The 18,457-nt window shown below is 45.5% G+C and overlaps 1 protein-coding gene across 1 annotated transcript in view; it reads right to left on the bottom strand.

Annotated features, from left to right (window-relative positions):
- Positions 1–18,457, bottom strand: part of LOC309556413 (uncharacterized protein) — a gene marked incomplete at its 5' end in the record, with an annotated part of 208,272 nt that overhangs the window by 61,988 nt on the left and 127,827 nt on the right. The window contains one exon of the mRNA XM_082258879.1: positions 14,273–14,443. Coding sequence (XP_082115005.1) covers positions 14,273–14,443 — 171 coding nt within the window. The remainder of the gene's footprint in view (positions 1–14,272; positions 14,444–18,457) is intronic.

The raw sequence follows: 18,457 nt of genomic DNA on the forward strand, positions 1-18,457 counted from the left end.
TACTTAAACGCAGTTACTTCCATCACTGGTAGTATGCACCGCATACTAGTACATTATGAAAGACTTACCTTTAAAAGGAAGCCCTTCTTTGGCGTGTTGTCACTGCAGACATGGCTTCCTTCTGGGTTTGCAGGCTCCAGCGATTGGAATAGCCGAGCCACTATGATGTCACTCCCGTGCATGCATAAGGGAGCCAAGATTGCGGCACAGTGCTCTGGGGAGCCATATTAATGTTGCTTCCTATATAGAACCACATTAAACTCTGAAAAATAGCAAAGTGTTTGAGCTGCAAAATCCGAGAATTTGGAAATTGATTGAGCATATGCAGTGGAACCCCAGAACTCAGAATTCATCAACCCCACAAAAATAACTAAAAATATACATCTATTTATATATATATAGATTTTTTTTTTCTGAAACATTTCTGGGTTCAGCTGCTCATGCTCAAACCATTTGCTATTTTGCACAGTTTTCTGTTCCAAAAATACTACATCAAGTCAACCCACATAAGAAATGCTTTCAATAATCTCATGAACACAAAGTGGATTTTTCATTTTGACAAACACTTTCATTCATTAGTGAACTGGTGATTTTGCTTTAGGAACCAACAGACACAATTAATTACTTTGCTGGGTGTTTCCTATACTGGCTAGGTGTAGTTTAACCAATGTTACAGTGCCTTGCCAAAGTATTCGGCCCCCTTGAACTTTGCGAACTTTTGCCACATTTCAGGCTTCAAACATAAAGATGTAAAACTGTAATTTTTTGTGAAGAATCAACAACAAGTGGGACACAATCATGAAGTGGAACGAAATTTAATGGATATTTCAAACTTTGTTAACAAATAAAAAATGAAAAAATTGGGCGTGCAAAATTATTCAGCCCCTTTACTTTCAGTGCAGCAAACTCTCTTCAGTGTGGATCTCTGAATGATCCAATGTTGACCTAAATGACTAATGATGATAAATAAAAACCACCTGTGTGTAATCAAGTCTCCGTATAAATGCACCTGCACTGTGATAGTCTCAGAGGTCCGTTTAAAGCGCAGAGAGCATCATGAAGAACAAGGAACACACCAGGCAGGTCCGAGATACTGTTGTGGAGAAGTTTAAAGCCGGATTTGGATACAAAAAGATTTCCCAAGATTTAAACATCCCAAGGAGCACTGTGCAAGCAATAATATTGAAATGGAAGGAGTATCAGACCACTGCAAATCTACGAAGACCTGGCCGTCCCTCTAAACTTTCAGCTCATACAAGGAGAAGACTGATCAGAGATGCAGCCAAGAGGCCCATGATCACTCTGGATGAACTGCAGAGATCTACAGCTGAGGTGGGAGACTCTGTCCATAGGACAACAATCAGTCGTATACTGCACAAATCTGGCCTTTATGGAAGAGTGGCAAGAAGAAAGCCATTTCTTAAAGATATCCATAAAAAGTGTTGTTTAAAGTTTGCCACAAGCCACCTGGGAGACACACCAAACATGTGGAAGAAGGTGCTCTGGTCAGATGAAACCAAAATCAAACTTTTTGGCAACAATGCAAAACTTTATGTTTGGCGTAAAAGCAACACAGCTCATCACCCTGAACACACCATCTCCACTGTCAAACATGGTGGTGGCAGCATCATGGTTTGGGCCTGCTTTTCTTCAGCAGGGACAGGGAAGATGGTTAAAATTGATGGGAAGATGGATGGAGCCAAATACAGGACCATTCTGGAAGAAAACCTGATGGAGTCTGCAAAAGACCTGAGACTGGGACGGAGATTTGTCTTCCAACAAGACAATGATCCAAAACATAAAGCAAAATCTACAATGGAATGGTTCACAAATAAACATATCAAGGTGTTAGAATGGCCAAGTCAAAGTCCAGACCTGAATCCCATCGAGAATTTGTGGAAAGAACTGAAAACTGCTGTTCACAAACGCTCTCCATCCAACCACACTGAGCTTGAGCTGTTTTCTAAGGAGGAATGGGCAAAAATTTCAGTCTCTCGATGTGCAAAACTGATAGAGACATACCCAAGCGACTTACAGCTGTAATCGCAGCAAAAGGTGGCGCTACAAAGTATTAACTTAAGGGGGCTGAATAATTTTGCACGCCCAATTTTTCAGTTTTTTATTTGTTAAAAAAGTTTGAAATATCCAATAAATTTCGTTCCACTTCATGATTGTGTCCCACTTATTTTTGATTCTTCACAAAAAATTACAGTTTTATATATTTATGTTTGAAGCCTGAAATGTGGCAAAAGGTTGCAAAGTTCAAGGGGGCCAAATACTTTTACAAGGCACTGTATATTAAGACATGTTCAAGAGCAGATCATTTGGCCTCTGGCAGGGCCACATGTCTTTATGTCTGAATTTGCTTTTGGTTTTGGGGGTGGGGGGTTTGCTGGCATGCCTAAGGACACATATTGCAGTAAGTGTATTTTGTTGGATGAATACTTTTCATGCTCTAAATTTTTGGTATCGTTTTTGCAAAGTGTATTTTTCTGCACTCTATACATGTGTTTTTTTATTTTCATGCCTCTGTGTAGCTGTATCTTCTAGTGATTTGATGGTAGTTTAAATAGAAAAGTAGGATCATGCAAACAATAACCATAAAAGTATGTTAGGTATGTTTTATGCTTAATACTAAGGTGTCTACAACTTATTTTGCTTGACTGTTGGATATTGTAAGCTCTATCTATTCATCATATGCTGTATCTTTGCACTGTAATTTGAATAAAGAATACTTGATTTGGATTTTTTTTTTTTTTTTTGGGGGGGGGGGGGGACATTTAACCTGCCTGCTTGAGTGATTACTGATGTTTTATACATGTTCAATAAAGCTTATTCATTTTTACACAGCTCCTGGTTTTTTGTTTTCTTTTCTTCATATTTGTCTAGATGTAATTCAGATATCTTTTGTGTCTTTTGAATATAATCCATTTATTGTATTTTTGGTGTGTGTGCAATGCCAGTACAGTATGAACAGGTGTATGGCTCTGTCCCTGGAAAGTGGCAGGGGTATGGTTTCTCCCTGTACTCCAGCGAAGTGTGTATGGGGGTGTGTATGGGGGGGGGGGGGGTGGGTGTATGGGTGTGTGTATGGGTGGGGGTGTGTGCGTGTATGGGTGGGGGTGTGCGTGTATGGGTGGGGGGTGTGCGTGTATGGGTAGGAGGTGGGGCCAAATTGTAAGAAATAATTAAAAAATAGTGTGTATGTATAGATTTAGCTAAAAATATATATAAATTAAGGAATAATACAAAATTTCCATTCAGCCTCTGTGGATGAATGTAACCAAAAATTGTAATAAAAAATCACTAAAAATGATTACTAAATAAGATTGCTACAGCGCTGTATTCATGCATGACTGACTCACCTTTTTAGTTGGCCTAGGTCAGTGATAGTGAACCTTGGCAACACAGGTGTTTTGTAACAACATTTCCCATGATGCTCACCTACACTGCAGAGTACATGAGCATTATGGGAAATGTAGGGCAAAAACATCTAGGGGGGGGGTTAAGGATTACCATCACTGGCCTAGGTAAAACATTTCCAATACATTTTAGTTGTCTGTGTGCACATTTGTAAAATAAAGCAAAATCCCTTTCAAATAAATTGTAAATGGCACATAGGCGTTCGCCCTGGACCAGAAATGACACCAAATTGGGTTGCACACATTCCAGGAAGTGGTCACAATCAACTGGCTAATCATGGTGAGGGCCACTTTCAGCCGTTAAGAAATGGCATTCATATGCAAAGTAAGTGTGGGGGGCAGTAGCGGAGCCAGAGGGCTAGCTGGGGTGGCAATTGCCACCCCAGACGAAGTCCTTGCCACCCCGATGAAAACATTACACTGTTTGATTTTTACGAACACAATCGGGCTATCGGGGCCCGGCGCTACGTAGGTGGGGGGAGGAGTGTAGTAGCCCGGAGGCCAGTGGTACGTAGGTGGGAGGAGGGGAGGACCCCGGCGGTCGGCGCTACGTAGGTGGGAGGAGGGGCACGGCGCTGGGTTACCAATTACCATGATGTCTGTGCGTGTGTGGGCGTATAAATGTGACGTCGACGTGCACCTCTGACACAGGTAAGTAATGCAGTTGAGATGGTCTCCGTCTATAATAATGAAGTTGAGATGTTCTAATGTTACAGCCTGTGCACAACAACCCTCTATGGAAGTAAAGCCAGTCCTATGGGGAGTATGCAATCCTATGGGCAGTCACTGTACAATCCTATGGGCAGCAGTGTACATTCCTATAGGCAGTCAGTGTACAATCCTATGGGCAGTGTTATTGTACACTGCTTCCCATAGGAATGTACACTGCCCATAGGAATGTACACTGCTGCCCATAGGATTGTACACTGCCCATAGGATTGTACACTGCCCATAGGAATGTACACTGCTGCCCATAGGATTGTACACTGCCTATAGGACTGAAGCACCTTCTATGGCTTGGTCGTACACTACAAGGACCAGCCTGGTGGTCCAGGTCTAAGAGCTGTATCTCCACGTGTACACTGACAGTATATCTGTTTTTATTGTGTTGATATTGTGACCTTTTTGGATCACTTTTTTATTGGATATAAAAAAAGTTTTGTATTATTTATCTCATTGCACATATGTATTACTTCATGTTCTGCCATTAATGTCCCAATGGGGTTTGCTGTCCAAATATTCTGTCTCCATTGAGGATAATTAGCTTCTTCCCCAGCCAAAGCTGCCAAGGAAAATGACAGCTGGACCTGCACATGATGTTTTAAGTTTTGCTTCTGGGTCCTTACTAAGCAGGGATGGACATTAGCTGGGCACCTTCCTCTCTATCCAGCAGCACCTGCCATGCTAGGTAGAGAGGAGGGAGGGAGCCCAGCAAATGTCCATCTCTTCCTAGTAAGGACCCAGAAGCATCACGAAAAACATCATGTCCGGGTGTAATTTTCCCAGAAGCACCCGCTTATGGGTCCACCGATGCGAACACGGAGCCTAGGAAAAATGACTTGAGAAGTAGTTCCTAGGGCTTCTGCTGATGTATGACATAAACAACTTTAATTGAATCTATATACATTTTGTGGAAAACAAACTTATTTTTAGTGTAATTGAACACTTTGTATATTGACCCCCAAAATAATACTTTGCCACCCCTGTTTTAAAGGCTATCTCCGCCACTGGTGGGGGGGGGGGGGGTCTGTGCTTGTAATCAGAGAATTGATTACCAGTGCAGACCCTTGGGGGATGCCACTAGAGCCACCAGGGATTGCTGACCCATGGCCACCAGGGATGCCCACCCATGCCACCATTGATGCAAATCAGTGCTCAGGGAGCCTGTTAGTGCCCTCCTCATCAGTGCTGCCCATCATTACCATCTATCAGTGCTGCGCACCAGTGCCAATCATTGCCCATCAGTGCCACCTATCAATGCCCATCAGTGCCGCCTATCAGTGTCCATCAGTGCTGCATATTATTGTCTCATCAGTGCCTGCCAGTGCAGCCTCATCAATGCTCGTCAGTGCAACAAAAAACATATTGATTTACCAAATTTTATTACATAAACAAAAACACATTTTATTAGGGGTCAAACATTTAGGTCTTCTTTTAGCCAATAAAAAAAAAAAAAAAAAAACCTTGTAGTGACCACCAAAAGAAAGCACTATTTGTGTGAAAAAAATGTCATAAATTTGTGTTAGATACAGGGTTGCATGACCGCGCAATTGTCATTCAAAATGTAACAGCAGAAAAAGCTGAAAATTGGCTTGGGCAGGAAGGGGGTGTAACTGCCCAGTAAGGAAGTGGTTAACGATCGAAACATGGGACTAAATATTCATGCTCAGCTCAATGGTTTAGTGGTTAGTGCTCCTATCTATAAACACTGAGTGCATGAGTTCAAATCCCAAGTATGCCATCACCTCCTTACATTTTAGACAGCTGTAAATAAATACTGAAACTTGGCAATGCATAATTGCACCCTGCACATATGCATGTCTGTTTCTTGAATATACATGGCCATCGACATGCAATTCTAGGTGATGTAGTCAATGTATTACTATGTGGCAAAAAAATAATGACACACAACTGTGAACACACAGGGTGTTGGCATGGTTGGGCCTTGAACTCATGACCTAGCAATCTTTGTCTATGAGCATAGACCACTACACCAAAGTGCTGAATACAATCAGACAGTCCCTCCACCAGAGGGACTTGCAGTTCTCAATTCACGACCTGACCAGGTTTACACTGGTCCTCCACTTCGGCGGCCAGTAGGTGGTGCTGTGGAGCAGAGAGCAGAGCGCGGGATCAGAGGCTGTCAGGGAGAGCAGGAGAGAGGAGTGTGTGTGGAGTGTGTGCGTGACCGACCGCGTGTGAGTAACCCCCCCCCCCCCCCCCCCAGGAGAGCAGCGGCGGGGAGCGGCGCTCGAACCCCGACCCCCCCCCCCCCAGAAGCGAGCGGCGAGCGGGTCGGTAACCCCCCCCCCCTCTCTTGTTGCGGGTGGCGAGCGGAACAGTAACCCCCCCCCCTTTTTGCGGCGGGCGGCGAGTGGTGCGGACCCCCCCCCCCCCGACAGAGAGGGACCAGAGGAGACTAGCGAGCAAAGGCTGACCGGGAAGTGACAGAGGGAGGCGGGTGCAGAGCGGAGACTGACCGTCTGAGGGAAAGAAAAAAAAAAAACAGCCAGGAACTGCTAGAGACAGACTTAAAGGGACATACACTAGGTAAGTAAGACTGGTGACTGAGATTGTACACTGACTGAGGGTGTAGTACCTGAGTATCTGGGAGTACCTGTGAGTATCTGGGAGTACCTGTGAGTATCTGTGAGTACCTGTGAGTATCTGTGAGCACCTGAGTACCTGTGAGTACCTGAGTATCTGGGAGTATCTGTGAGCACCTGAGTACCTGTGAGTACCTGAGTATCTGGGAGTATCTGTGAGCACCTGAGTATCTGGGAGTGCCTGAGTATCTGGGAGTATCTGTTGCTACCTGAGTGTCTGGGAGTACCTATCACTACCTGAGTGTTGTGCGTCTGACCGGGCTGTGCGACTCGGTGTTGTGCGTCTGACCGGGCTGTACGACTCAGTGTTGTGCGTCTGACCGGGCTGTGCGACTCAGTGTTGTGCGTCTGACCGGACTGTGCGACTGAGTGTTGTGCGTCTGACCGGGCTGTGCGACTCGGTGTTGTGCGCCTGACCGGGCTGTGCGACTCGGCGTTGTGCGTCTGACCGGGCTGTGCGACTCGGTGTTGTGCGTCTGACCGGGCTGTGCGACTCGGTGTTGTGCTTCTGACCGGGCTGTGCGACTGAGTGTTGTGCGTCTGACCGGGCTGTGCGACTGGGTGTTGTGCGTCTGACCGGGCTGTGCGACTCGGTGTTGTGCGTCTGACCGGGCTGTGCGACTCGGTGTTGTGCGTCTGACCGGGCTGTGCGACTCGGTGTTGTGCTTCTGACCGGGCTGTGCGACTGAGTGTTGTGCTTCTGACCGGGCTGTGCGACTGAGTGTTGTGCGTCTGACCGGGCTGTGCGACTGAGTGTTGTGCGTCTGACCGGGCTGTGCGACTGAGTGTTGTGCGTCTGACCGGGCTGTGCGACTCGGTGTTGTGCGTCTGACCGGGCTGTGCGACTCGGTGTTGTGCGTCTGACCGGGCTGTGCGACTCAGTGTTGTGCGTCTGACCGGGCTGTGCGACTCAGTGTTGTGAGTCTGACCGGGCTGTGCGACTCAGTGTTGTGAGTCTGACCGGGCTGTGCGACTGAGTGTTGAGCGTCTGACCGGGCTGTGCGACTGAGTGTTGTGCGTCTGACCGGGCTGTGCGACTCGGTGTTGTGCGTCTGACCGGGCTGTGCGACTCGGTGTTGTGCGTCTGACCGGGCTGTGCGACTCGGTGTTGTGCGTCTGACCGGGCTGTGCGACTCGGTGTTGTGCGTCTGACCGGGCTGTGCGACTGAATGTTGTGCGTCTGACCGGGCTGTGCGACTTAGTGTTGTGCGTCTGACCGGGCTGTGCGACTTAGTGTTGTGCGTCTGACCGGGCTGTGCGACTCAGCGTTGTGCGTCTGACCGGGCTGTGCGACTCAGTGTTGTGCGTCTGACCGGGCTGTGAGATTGTGAGTGTTGGGTGACTGACCGGTGTCAAGTGAGTGGAGCGGAATACCAGAGGGTGAAAAGGTAGCGTTAGGAAGCCAGGAAATAGCCACATAGGATAGACTTAAATCGCTGAATCCCCATTAGATTAGATAGTAGGTACAATGCCCGGCGGGTGTGGAGATGCGACTCGGTGTACATCTTGTGATATGTATGCGTTCCTCGGTCATGCGATCGAGGGCGAATACAAATGCGCAAAATGTGAGCACGTTGCTTCCCTGGAAGCTCAGGTCCTGAATCTAGGGAAGCAGCTGGCAACACTGAGACGAATGTCCATACCGGAGGAGAGCCAGGATTGTACCAATCAGGTGCAGACAGGGGCCTGCACAGAGGTGGGCGGAGTATCGGAGGTGCAGGCAACAGAGCAGAGTAGAGGGGTGACAGTTAGGAGGGGTAGAAGGGGACAAGTCAAGGAGGCTGATCCTGGGCTGGAGCACCCCAATAGATACGCCCCGTTGTGTGATGTTGGGGAAACCAGTCAGGGACCAGCATTGCTAGAGCAGAGCGACACCCCTAGCTGCCAGGGGAAGAACTCCTCCAGTGAGGCCGGGAGAAAGGGAAAGGAAAGACAGGTGCTGGTGGTAGGGGACTCAATTATTAGAAGGGCAGATAGTGTAATCTGTGACAAAGACCGTGTGCGCCGAACAGTCTGTTGTTTGCCGGGCGCTCGGGTTCGGCACATCGCGGATCGGGTGAACAGATTATTGGGTGGGGCTGGGGAAGACCCAGCTGTCATGGTACACGTGGGTACCAATGACATAGGCAGAGGAAGACGGAGAGTCCTAAACGATTTCAGGGACTTAGGCGCTAAGTTGAGGACTAGGACCTCCAAGGTAGTATTTTCCGAAATACTACCTGTACCTCGAGCCACACCAGAGAGGCAGCGGGAGATTAGGGAAGTTAATGAGTGGCTGAGGAGCTGGTGTAGTAAGGAGGGTTTCGGGTTCCTGGAGAACTGGGCCGTCTTCTCAGTCGGTCACCGGCTCTTTGGTAGGGACGGATTGCACCTAAATGGGGTGGGTGCAGCCGTACTGGGTGCGAGGATGGCCAAAAAGTTAGAGGGGCTTTTAAACTAGGGAATGGGGGGGAGGGTACAGATGTAGAATTAGCCAGTGGAAAGCAAGATTCAGAGGGCAGAAATGGGGGCATTAGCGGTAGGGTGTTCGGAGCTCCTATACCCAGGGTGGGTACGGGGAAAAATCAAGAGAGCAGCCTAAAAACATCAAAATTACGAGGCTTGTATACCAATGCCAGAAGCCTGGCCAACAAGATGGGAGAGCTGGAGCTGCTGATGTTTGAGGAGGACTTAGATTTTGTGGGGATAACTGAGACTTGGTTTGACAGCTCTCATGACTGGATGGCGACCATTCAGGGGTATTCCCTTTATCGCAGAGATAGAGAGGGTAAAAAAGGGGGAGGGGTATGTTTGTATATTAAGAACAGTATACAGGTAAATATTAATATTAATATTAATATTATTAATAATGATATTAATAATGGAGCTATGGACGAAGCAGAATCCCTATGGGTAGAGCTTCAAAGGGAAGGCACGGTGGGGAAGGTAATATTGGGCGTATGCTATAGGCCCCCCAACCAGAGGGAGGAGGGGGAGGTGGACCTCATGTTACAGATAGGATTGGCAGCAAGGATGGGAAATGTCATTATAATGGGGGACTTTAATTATCCAGATATAGACTGGGCAGAAGGAACCGCGCATTCAGCCAAGGCTAGGCAGTTCCTAAATGTTTTGCAGGACAATTTCATGGGTCAGATGGTGAATGCACCGACAAGAAACAATGCGGTACTTGACCTACTGATTACCAACAATACAGACCTGCTCACGGATATAGAAATACGGGACAACTTAGGGAACAGTGACCATAGGTCAATTGGTTTCAGTATTAATTACAGTAATAGGAAACACAAGGGTAATATAAGGACACTGAATTTCAAAAGAGCCAATTTCCCTAAACTGCGCTCGCTGCTAGAAAATATCAAATGGGATAGAACCCTGGGAACAAAGAACACGGAGGAAAAATGGGAGTGCTTCAAGAGCATACTTAACAAGGGGGTGGGCCAGTGCATTCCACAGGGAAATAAATTTAAAAGAGCAAAACTAAACCCTGGGTGGCTAAACTCCAACATAAAAATGTATATTAGAGCTAAAGAAAAGGCCTTCAAAAAATACAAGACTGAGGGGTCATTGGCAGCATTTAAGCACTACAAAGAGTGTAATAAGAAATGTAAAGATGAAATCAGGGTGGCTAAAATAGAACACGAGAGACATATAGCGGAGGAGAGTAAAAAGAACCCCAAGAAGTTCTTTAAGTATATAAACAGTAAGAAAGCGAGGCCAGAACACATTGGCCCCATAAAAGATGATAAAGGAAAAATGGCCACAGAGGACAGAGAAAAGGCGGAAGTGTTAAATAATTTCTTTTCTTCAGTCTTCACAAAGGAATCGGGGGGCTACACGAACCTTGCTTGTGAGGCCGAACTAAATAATACACCTCAGGAAGTGCCGCCATGGCTAACAGAGGATAGACTTAGAGCTAAACTAGAGAAACTTAACATAAATAAATCCCCGGGACCGGATGGCTTGCACCCAAGGGTTCTTAATGAGCTCAGCCAGGTGATTGCCAGACCATTATTCTTGATCTTTAAGGATAGTTTACAGACAGGTATGGTGCCAGCTGATTGGAAAAAAGCCAACGTGGTACCAATATTTAAAAAGGGGCCGAGATATATCCCGGGTAACTATAGGCCGGTCAGCCTAACATCAGTAGTCTGCAAAATTTTGGAGGGGATGATAAGGGACCACATACAAGACTTTAGTAATGAAAACGGTATTATAAGTAGTAATCAGCATGGATTCATGAAAAATCGTTCATGCCAAACCAATCTATTAACCTTCTACGATGAAGTGAGCTGCCACTTAGATAAAGGTAAGCCTGTGGATGTGGTGTATCTGGACTTTGCAAAGGCCTTTGACACCGTTCCCCACAAACGCTTACTGTACAAACTAAGGAAGGTAGGTATGGACCATAAGGTGAGTACCTGGATAGAGAACTGGCTCCAGGGGAGAGTCCAGAGGGTGGTGATTAATGGGGAGTACTCTGAGTGGGCGGGTGTGGAAAGTGGGGTCCCCCAGGGTTCTGTCCTGGGACCAATCCTGTTTAATTTATTCATAAATGATCTAGAGGAGGGGATATCTAGTACAATCACAGTATTTGCAGATGATACTAAATTAGGCATGCCAATATCTTCTATGCAGGATGTGGAAATCTTGCAAGCAGACCTGAACAAAATAACGGGGTGGGCAACTACATGGCAGATGAGGTTTAATGTAGAAAAATGTAAAGTAATGCACTTGGGGGCCAGTAACCAGAAAGCAAGCTACTCACTAGGGGGGGAACCTCTGGGTGAGTCTAGGATGGAAAGGGACCTGGGGGTACTGGTAGACAACAGGCTTGGAAGTGGCATGCAATGCCAAGCCGCTGCAAGCAAAGCCAACAGAATACTGGGTTGTATAAAAAAGGGGATTCACTCCAGAAATAAAGAGATTATTCTTCCACTCTACAAAACTCTGGTCCGGCCACATCTGGAGTATGCTGTCCAGTTCTGGGCACCGGTCCTCAGGAAGGATGTGCTGGAACTGGAGAAAGTCCAGAGAAGGGCAACAAAAATAATTAGGGGAATGGAGGACATCAGCTATGAGGAAAGACTACAAGCACTGAACTTATTCTCTCTGGAGAAGAGACGATTGAGGGGGGATATGATATCAATGTACAAATACTGTACTGGCGACCCTAGCATAAGGAACAAACTATTCAGAGTAAGGGAATACAATAAGACACGTGGCCACTCACTAAAACTTGAGGAAAGGCGGTTTAACCTTAAAGTGCGTAAGGGGTTCTTCACTGTAAGAGTAGTAAGGATGTGGAATTCTCTTCCGCAAGCAGTCGTATCAGCGGGGAGCCTTGATAGTTTCAAAAAACTATTGGATGGACACCTTAAAGACCACAACATACAGGGGTATACAATGTACGGTTAGCAAACACACACACACATCATAGGTTGAACTGGATGGACTTGTGTCTTTTTTCAGCCTCACTAACTATGTAACTATGCCTGGAAGTTTCAGATGAATAAAGATTGAAGATTGATAATTAGACAGCTGTGTAGTCTACTTTTAGTAAATCTAAAGGTTCAAACACATAAGATACATAACTATACCTAAAAAATAAAATAAACCATAATAGATTACATTGTTGTGTTATAAGGATTCAGAATAGACACATTTCCTTTTATGAAAAACACAAACGGAATTTGGTTAACTCCAAACCCGAATTCACTATTTGGTTAACTCCAAACCCAAATTCACTATAGCACCTAGTTGAAGGTTTAACTCCAGCAGCTTCACCTCATTAAAATGCTAATGAGTTTAGGTTGGAGTTAGTTTTGGAGAAGTGAGCAGCTCTACTCCAAACTCTTAGTGAATTAGGCCCCCCGTGACACTTTATGGGAACCAGTGACATTATTACAGTGATCAGTGCTAAAAAAATATGCACTGTCACTGTACTAATGACACTGGCAGGGAAGGGGTTAACAGGGGCAATCAAAGGGTTAAATGTGTGCATAGGGAGTGCTTGCTAACTGTGTGGGAAGGGAGGTATTTTTACTGTGGGAAGGCAGAGATCTGTGTTCCTGATTTGTAGGAACACAGGATCACAGCCTTCCCTTGTCACGGATCGCCGTTCTGCCTGTCTCCCTAACGATCGCCGGGTGCTGGCTGACATTGAGTCTGCCGGACCGGCTGATTGGCTCCTGCTGTGTCCAATCACAGCAGGAGCGGGACGGGGTGGTGTGCGTGTGCATCCCAGTCTCGGAAGTTTAGAATCATGTACAGGTACGTGATTCTGTGCAGAGGAGCCACCACCCCGCTGTAAATGTACATGGGGTGGTCGGCAACAGGTTAAAGTGGAAGAAAAGCCTTAGTCTAACTATTCTTAAAAATGTCCCCTTACCCCATCTGTCTTGCCTAACCTGTATAAAAATAGGTTTGTACTTACCTATTTTTAATACACTCCAGTCCGGTTACACGATCCTGCAGTTTCAGCTCTATAGTGGCTAAGAATTCTAACAGTAGTGATATTGCCAATAGGCTTTCATAGCCCAGACGTTGTCAGCACTCCTTCCTCTCCCCTGCAGCAGTCACTCACTGATACAGGAGAGCAGGAGCTGTGGGATCATGTAGCGGGATCGAAGCAAATTAAAAATAGGTAAGTACACATGCCCTTTTTATACAGGTAAGGCAGGATAGGTAGGAAGAGGGGATGGGGACATTTTTTAAAAAAAAAAGTTAGGATTTGTTCCATTTTAATAACAGACCCCTTAACAATGACTTAATCTAATAGATGTCTTAACAAGATCAAATACAATAGACCTGAAAAGAAAAAATACATAAAAAAAGAACAGAGATGGAGGACACTGAAGAAAATAAGATAGCGTGAAAGAAACTTTATTGGCTTGAGTAAGCTCCTAGGTAAGGAAACACAGGCTACAGAATAATGCCCAAAGGGCCAAATATGACCCTAAGGCCCCAGTTTGGACATTAGGGTCTTAGACAATCATTAGCAGAACAAGTTTGAAGAATCTCCTCTATTTCTGTTTCCGATGACTTCTTACATTTGAGGTTTCTTATCTCTTTCTGATTATAGTCACCAGGAAAATATACAGAATAAGGCAAATTTCCCCAATAAGCACACAGACAGAAGTGGTTCCAACCTTCTACACTCTATCCAAATCTAGATGACTTTAGCTAAATGCTTTTCCACAAAAATCACACAACCTTTACCCAAGATTCACACATTTTTCTAATTGGATTCTACTGGAAAAATGGGTGAATCCTGGGTTAACGTTGGGTGACACTTTGGTGAAAACATTTATAAACCGCCCCCCCCTACGTGTAATACACATTTTTTGAAAATCAGATTCTTGGGAGATATTTGTGAAGAGTTTCTTAAAACGGGATTACAAGGTTGTAGAGCAGAAAGCGTCCTCCTCAAGCTAGATAGGAAAACAGAAGTGTCTTCAAGATGGACATGAAATTTGATGATGAAATTTAGGACTCCTTCTGTCTTGGTCCTCGGAGGTTTACCAGCAGACACCCTTCTCCTTCTCCTGAGCTACAGGGTCACCATAGACCCCCACCTCACACAGGTGCAGGAATTCATTGCGCCCCGGGATCACCACGCTGACGTATTGACCCTCCATCCCATTACAGCAGAAAGTTATGGTGGGATCGGTAACTTGGGTGACACTACCGCACCTGTGGATAACAAAGAGGAACCAATACAATGATACAGAAATTACACTTGGAGGAGGTTTACTAATGGGGTCCAAAATGTTCATTATTTGTATTGTCACACCTATAGGTCATTTAGGTTTCCCCAGAAGCAGGGGAAATAAAACAATTCCCAGATAGCAACCTCTACATCCAGCATTACAGGGGTGAAAAACAATGATTTTCACATCCTAGCAATAATGCAAGAAGTGGGGAGTGAAAGTCCAATGGTTTTCGCATCCTTGCAACAAAATAGTACATGGGTTTTTTTTAGGTTTTAGGGGGGATCTAAATGGCCTACAGGTATGACTATAATGATAATGAATGTTTTACAAAGCTGAAGACTTTTGAACAACTACTAAAGTCCATCGGTTGCATAGGTTATTCTCTGGAAAAAGTGAAAAAGCACAAAATCATACAATAACTAGGCAATACAGAGTGGTTTTTGGGGGACTGACTTTCTATCTTGATTAAACCAAATCTTTTTAACCACTTACCCCGTCTTTTTATCCTGATTCCCCTTGAGCCTCAAAACCTTCCGTCTTTTTTATTGATGTCTCGGTTCTTCATGTTATATCGTGTTGGATTTATAGCCTACCCTAATTTTTAGGGGACAGATAGGGCTTTATTTGGTATTAAATCTGAATACCTTTTTTATTACCTTGATTTTATTTTTTTTGTTTTACAAACAATTTTTATTGACATATGAGAAAACAATACAAATGATCCAAAGGGTCAGCATCTTACAAAAAACGCAAAAACAAAAGTAAGAAGCTTCCAAGAGAAACAATCGAATCCGAAAATGTAAACAGCCATATGGCTATATCTTCACAGAATAAGGAATTGATTTTTATTGGGAAAAATAATTGAACTACTTCCGGACTGCCCACTGTGTATTTACGTTGGTACTTTGTCGTTACACAGCTGGCGATCTAGAATCTGATAAAAGTGGTCCCGGCGGCAGCTTCGCCACAGGATCACTTATATGGGCAGCGGGAGAGGTAACCCCCCCCCCCCCTCCACTGCTTTCCTTACGTTTTCCCTGCTTACCAGAGTAGTCGGTAGCGGCAAAACCTATTTGATTCTGTGCACTGATGGGCAGGACATTGAGTCAGGACCATCTTACCGCATGGGCACGCTGGGCAGTTGCCTGGGGGCCCCACTTATCCAGGGGGCCCCACCTGCCCAGGGACCCAGCCCCAACCAAGCATTAGTTACGACAGCCGTGTCCCACCTGAGGGGTGACACCCAGAGCCGGCTGCTGGACTGCCTCCGCCACTCACTAACACAGGAGAGTGGAGCAGGAGGCACTGTGGCAAAATGGGAGAGAGAGAAACCGCAGCGCTGAATAGACAGCGGGAGCTGCCGGTGTTTTCTTTCTAAGTAAACGAGCATGTGATTGGTTGCTAGGACCCCCTAACAACCAATCACCTGCTGTTAACTTGGAAAGATAACTCCAGCAGCTCGTGCAGTCTCATCAGGGCTGCTGTTTCATTCTTCCTTAGTGCCTCCTGCTCCCTGCTCCGCTCTCCTGTGTCTCCCGCTCTGCATGCCCTTATAACTAAGGTAGGAAGGGGGAGAGCTGAGCTGGGAGGAGCTGTGTAATGTGAAGGGGTCCATAGGTAGGTGGGGGGGGCTGTGTAATGTAAAGGGGTCCATGGGGGACTGTGTATTGTAAAGGGGTCCATGGGGGCTGTGCAAGGTAAAGAGGTCAATGGGGGGGGGGGGGCTGTGTAATGACCACCTGCTGTTAACTTGAAAAGATAACTCCAGCAGCTCGTGCTGTCTCATCAGGGCTACTGTTTCATTCTTCCTTAGTGCCTCCTGCTCCGCTCTCCTGTGTCTCCCGCTCTGCATGCCCTTATAACTAAGGTAGGAAGGGGGAGAGCTGGGAGGAGCTGTGTAATGTAAAGGGGTCCATAGGTAGGTGGGGGGGCTGTGTAATGTAAAGGGGTCCATGGGGGACTGTGTATTGTAAAGGGGTCCATGGGGGGCTGTGCAAGGTAAAGAGGTCAATGGGGGGGGGGGGGCTGTGTAATGTAAAGGAGTCTATGGGGGGGCTGTGTAATGTAAAGTGATTCATGGGGGGCTGTGTAATGTAAAGGGATTCATGGGGTGCTATGTAAAGTAAAGGGGTCCATGGGGGGGCTGTGTAATGTAAAGGGGTCCATGGGGGGGCTGTGTAATGTAAAGAGGTCCATAGGGGGGCTGTGTAATGTAAAGGAGTCCATGGGGAGCTGTGTAATGTAAAGGGGTCCGTTGGGGGCTGTGTAATGTAAAGGGGTCCATGGGGGGCTGTGTAATGTAAAGGGGTCCAAGGGGGGCTGTGTAATAAAAAATGAGCTTCGCAGCACAATGGGGCAGCAGCGTTTGAACTGGCTTTCACTCATGTTTATAGAAAATGACATCCTGAAGACCAGTGACTTCAAGCCAATTATAAAAGAATTCTCTACACAGAAGTATGGAAAATGTAATACATAATTCATAGTGCTTTCCTACTTCTGCCATTTTAGTCTGTCATTTCTTGTTTTTCAAGCTTGTGTTATATTGTCCGAGCGTTGTGTTAATGTTTAAACACTGATTTTTTTGGAGGTACCAATAAATATCGTCTTATCGACAATTTGCATTTTTATTCTCGTGGGTGATTGTGTAGGTGGGGCCCCAGTGAACTGCATTACCCAGGGGCCTATAATGCCCTTAAGAATTGCCCTCACTCGACTCTATGACCCTGGAGGAGTGGATGTCAAATGTCACTTCCACCCAACAGCCTTAAAGGGACAATTTATTTTTTTTATTAGCAAAAGTAAAATGACTTTTTTTTTGTAAATGAGAGATCTGAGGTCTTTTTGACCTCAGATCCCTCATTAAAGAGGAACTGTCATGCTTATTTCTATTACAAGGGATGCTTACATTCCTTGTAATAGGAAAGGTGATCACATTTTTTTTTTTAAAGGAACAGTGTAAAAATAAAAGGAAAATAAATAAGAAATAAAAAAAATATAAGCGCCCCCTCCTTCCGAGCTCGCACACAGAAGCGAACGCGCACCCAAGTCACACCCACGTACAGTGCCTTGCGAAAGTATTCGGCCCCCTTGAACTTTTCGACCTTTTGCCACATTTCAGGCTTCAAACATAAAGATATAAAACTGTAATTTTTTGTGAAGAATCAACAACAAGTGGGACACAATCAGGAAGTGGAACGAAATTTATTGGATATTTCAAACTTTTTTAACAAATAAAAAACTGAAAAATTGGGTGTGCAAAATTATTCAGCCCCCTTAAGTTAATACTTTGTAGTGCCACCTTTTGCTGCGATTACAGCTGTAAGTCGCTTGGGGTATGTCTCTATCAGTTTTGCACATCGAGAGACTGAAATTTTTCACCATTCCTCCTTGCAAAACAGCTCGAGCTCAGTGAGGTTGGATGGAGAGCGTTTGTGAACAGCAGTTTTCAGTTCTTTCCACAGATTCTCGATTGGATTTAGTTCTGGACTTTGACTTGGCCATTCTAACACCTGGATATGTTTATTTGTGAACCATTCCATTGTAGATTTTGCTTTATGTTTTGGATCATTGTCTTGTTGGAAGACAAATCTCCGTCCCAGTCTCAGGTCTTTTGCAGACTCCATCAGGTTTTCTTCCAGAATGGTCCTGTATTTGGCTCCATCCATCTTCCTATCAATTTTAACCATCTTCCCTGTCCCTGCTGAAGAAAAGCAGGCCCAAACCATGATGCTGCCACCACCATGTTTGACAGTGGGGATGGTGTGTTCAGGGTGATGAGCTGTGTTGCTTTTATGCCAAACACAACGTTTTGCATTGTTGCCAAAAAGTTGGATTTTGGTTTCATCTGACCAGAGCACCTTCTTCCACATGTTTGGTGTCTCCCAGGTGGCTTGTGGCAAACTTTAAACGACACTTTTTATGGATATCTTTAAGAAATGGCTTTCTTCTTGCCACTCTTCCATAAAGGCCAGATTTGTGCAGTATACGACTGACT

Source organism: Pelophylax lessonae (genome assembly GCF_965119305.1).
Source record: "Pelophylax lessonae genome assembly, chromosome: 5".
Lineage (NCBI taxonomy): Eukaryota > Metazoa > Chordata > Amphibia > Anura > Ranidae > Pelophylax > Pelophylax lessonae.